Below are 2,971 nucleotides of genomic sequence, written 5' to 3'. Positions count from 1 at the left end.
CCGCCATATCAGTAGTAGCTGCCATCAAGCGACCTTCTTGGGTAGGCGTCATGAGAGACACATCATGCACTGCAACAAATAAATCCGGTCTTGATGAAATAGCATACGCGAGGATATTGGCTTGCCAAGAGAACGTCGAAGGTATCCATACAAGTACTTGAGGAATGAGATCCGCCATGGCACCGATAAAAACATTTGCTCTGAAGATCCACCGATAAAGAGACGACTTGCAGGTAGCTGATTTCCAAAACCATGGAAACGGTATCCTTGACAACCACAGCTATAAGATAGAGATCGCTTGCTTGCGTCTGAGACACCCACCCAAATTCAAATGTTGATCTTCGTCTTCCAATTCAATAGGATTCGCCATTGACAACTGTAAGGAGAGACTTTGATGGCACCAACGAGCATGCGAAATTACAGCTTGATGGAATCATGGGCCTATAAAACTGCATATCACTAATTTATCTTTGAGGTAATGGTAACAATACTTAGCCAGTGTATGAGAATCCACGATTTTTGATGCCCCCCCCAGTAATCAGAACACATTTCCTTGCTGTAGAGATGTCGACACAGTGACCAATTCTGATAGCCGTTTCTCCAAGCGATAATTGATGATGAATGCGTTTAGAGATGGATAAACCTTGGCAGCCCCAAAAGGACACGTAACATTGCTGTTTGTTGCTGATGTGATACATCCATAAGATACGTGCGGTGAAGAAGGCTCTTGAAATCAATTTGCCAATAACGAGAACCACCAGAGGATCAAGTAAATGTTGTTGATACTAAAGATGTGGGCTCTGTTGCTCATTGCTGCTTCTTGCTTGTAGCTGATATGATCCGCCGATAACAGGCATGCGTAGCAGGATATCCATTGAAAGGGTTGTCAACAACTAGGACCACAATAAGACGAGATAAAACTTGGCGACACCAAAAGGTATAGAACTTGTTGCCTTCCCGCTGCAGATGCAAATAAAAGGAAGTGTTCAATAGGTGGTACAGTAATGAAAACCATCGAGCGATGTAATAAGGCAAGCTGATACTGAAGGATGCTGTCGACGTTGCTCTTTGACCCTGACATGATTCACCTATAAAAGATGCACGGTAAACAGTTTCCCGAATCCATAGAACGATACTTAGAAATGATAGCTGCATCCATGAATATTCCAAAGGATCAAAATACAAGTAGTTTGCTGAATAGCACACATGCTATAATAAAAGAGGGTGTTGGTTGGGATTGGAGCCAAAAAACGGGTGACCCACTATTTACCAATGAAAGCCATATGAATAAACCCCTGTCGACATCCAATGATAGCTGCATCCATCAAGAATCCAAAGGGAACAAGACAAGTAGCTCGCTGAATAACCCACATGAAAGAGGGTGTTAGTAAGCATTGAAAGAAAGAATGGATCATTATTTACCAATGACAGCTGCATCCATAGAAATCCCAATGCACCAGAAGACAAGTAGCTTGCCGAATAGTCCGCATACTATAATAAAAGAGGGGGTTAGCAGGCGTTGAAGAAGAGAACGGATCACTATTTACCAATGATAGCCATATGCACGTCGACATGTTGGCATCCAATGACAGCTGCATCCATAGCAATCCCAATGCACCAGAAGGCATGCAGCTTGGTGAATATAGCACATACTATAATAATAGAAAAGGAGGTTGGTTGGGATTGGAGTCAAAACACGGGTCATCCATTATTTACCAATGACAGCCATACGCACGAAAACATGTCGACATTCAATGATAGCTTCATCCATGAAACCCAAAGAACCAGAAGACAAGTAGCTTGCTGAATAGACCACATACTACAATAAAAGAAAGAGGTTGGCAGACGTTGTAGAAACCAATGGATCATTATTTACCAATGATACCCATGTATGCACGCAAATCCTGCTGATATCCAAATCAAGCCGACTCTTTGCAATCGTCCGCTTGTTGATAAGACCCGCTACGGTGGCACCCGGGTTGTAAGTTGTAAGCGATGGAACGATACTTGATGGGCATATACAGTGAGAAGGTTGAGTAATACTTGTACCACCAAAGATAGCATACTTACATGATGCCGAAGAGCCCTTACAAGGAGCGAGAACGAACCAATGTGCTGCCCAAGACCACATGCAAACCGAAAAATCATCCATCGAAAAGCCCAAACCAGCATCCTAGCTGCGGAAGGGAGTACACTCAGTGATATAGCCGATATGAATGAGATACCAATCCTTTTTCATTGGGTATGGAATGCAGCTTGACGATGGAGTCCTTGACGAGATGCATGAATGACTTGGTAACACAAAAGATTCGAACGCGGGACTTCATTGCTTGTTGATGACATGATCCATCCATAAGACACGTATAGTTGTAGAGATCCATCAAAGGGATTGCCGATAACCAGAACCACCAGAAGATCGAAAGGATGCTGATATCAAAGATATACAATTTGTTCCTTGCTGCTGATGTGATCAATCGATAAGAGAACTCCATTTCAGGACGCCCACCGAATTGCCGATAACGAGAAAACCAGATGATGGGATAAAGCTTGATGTGGAACCAACGATATGGATGCTGTTGCTAGTTGCTGATACAATCCACTCATAAAAGACGTTCATTGGCTGACATTCTCCAGAGAAATCGCCCGTTGCTTGGCAACCAACCACCCGAGGCGCAATAAAGGTTGACACCACCAAAGACATAAACACTTCCCCATGGCTGACATGATTCACCTATAAAAGATGCACCATAAACAATTGTCCAAACTCATCCAACAATACTTAGCAATCATAGCTGTGATCTTGTAAACTCCGAAGCACCAAAAGACAAGCAGCTCTCTGCAATGGTCCCTCTAAATAATGGTAGGCGTTTCAGCAAAAGTCTCCAAAGCAGCATAATCATACATACCTGAACCATGGTGATCAAAAGGAATTGCAACCAAATACACCATCCGAAGGCAATACAATAACCAA

General features: G+C 43.0%; 1 protein-coding gene across 1 annotated transcript; it reads right to left on the bottom strand.

Annotated features, from left to right (window-relative positions):
- Positions 1-62: 62 nt before the first annotated feature.
- On the bottom strand, positions 63-370 carry O0I10_013231 (uncharacterized protein; the record flags this gene model as incomplete). Its single annotated transcript, XM_058493035.1, has 2 exons — positions 63-280; positions 322-370. 2 exons carry the CDS (start codon positions 368-370, stop codon positions 63-65), a joined length of 267 nt encoding a protein of 88 aa, XP_058336199.1.
- Positions 371-2,971: the final 2,601 nt, after the last annotated feature.

The sequence above is a fragment of the Lichtheimia ornata genome (genome assembly GCF_029851405.1).
Source record: "Lichtheimia ornata isolate CBS 291.66 chromosome Unknown scaffold00349, whole genome shotgun sequence".
NCBI classification, from domain to species: domain Eukaryota; kingdom Fungi; phylum Mucoromycota; class Mucoromycetes; order Mucorales; family Lichtheimiaceae; genus Lichtheimia; species Lichtheimia ornata.
This window is presented reverse-complemented; position numbering and strand designations above follow the sequence as displayed.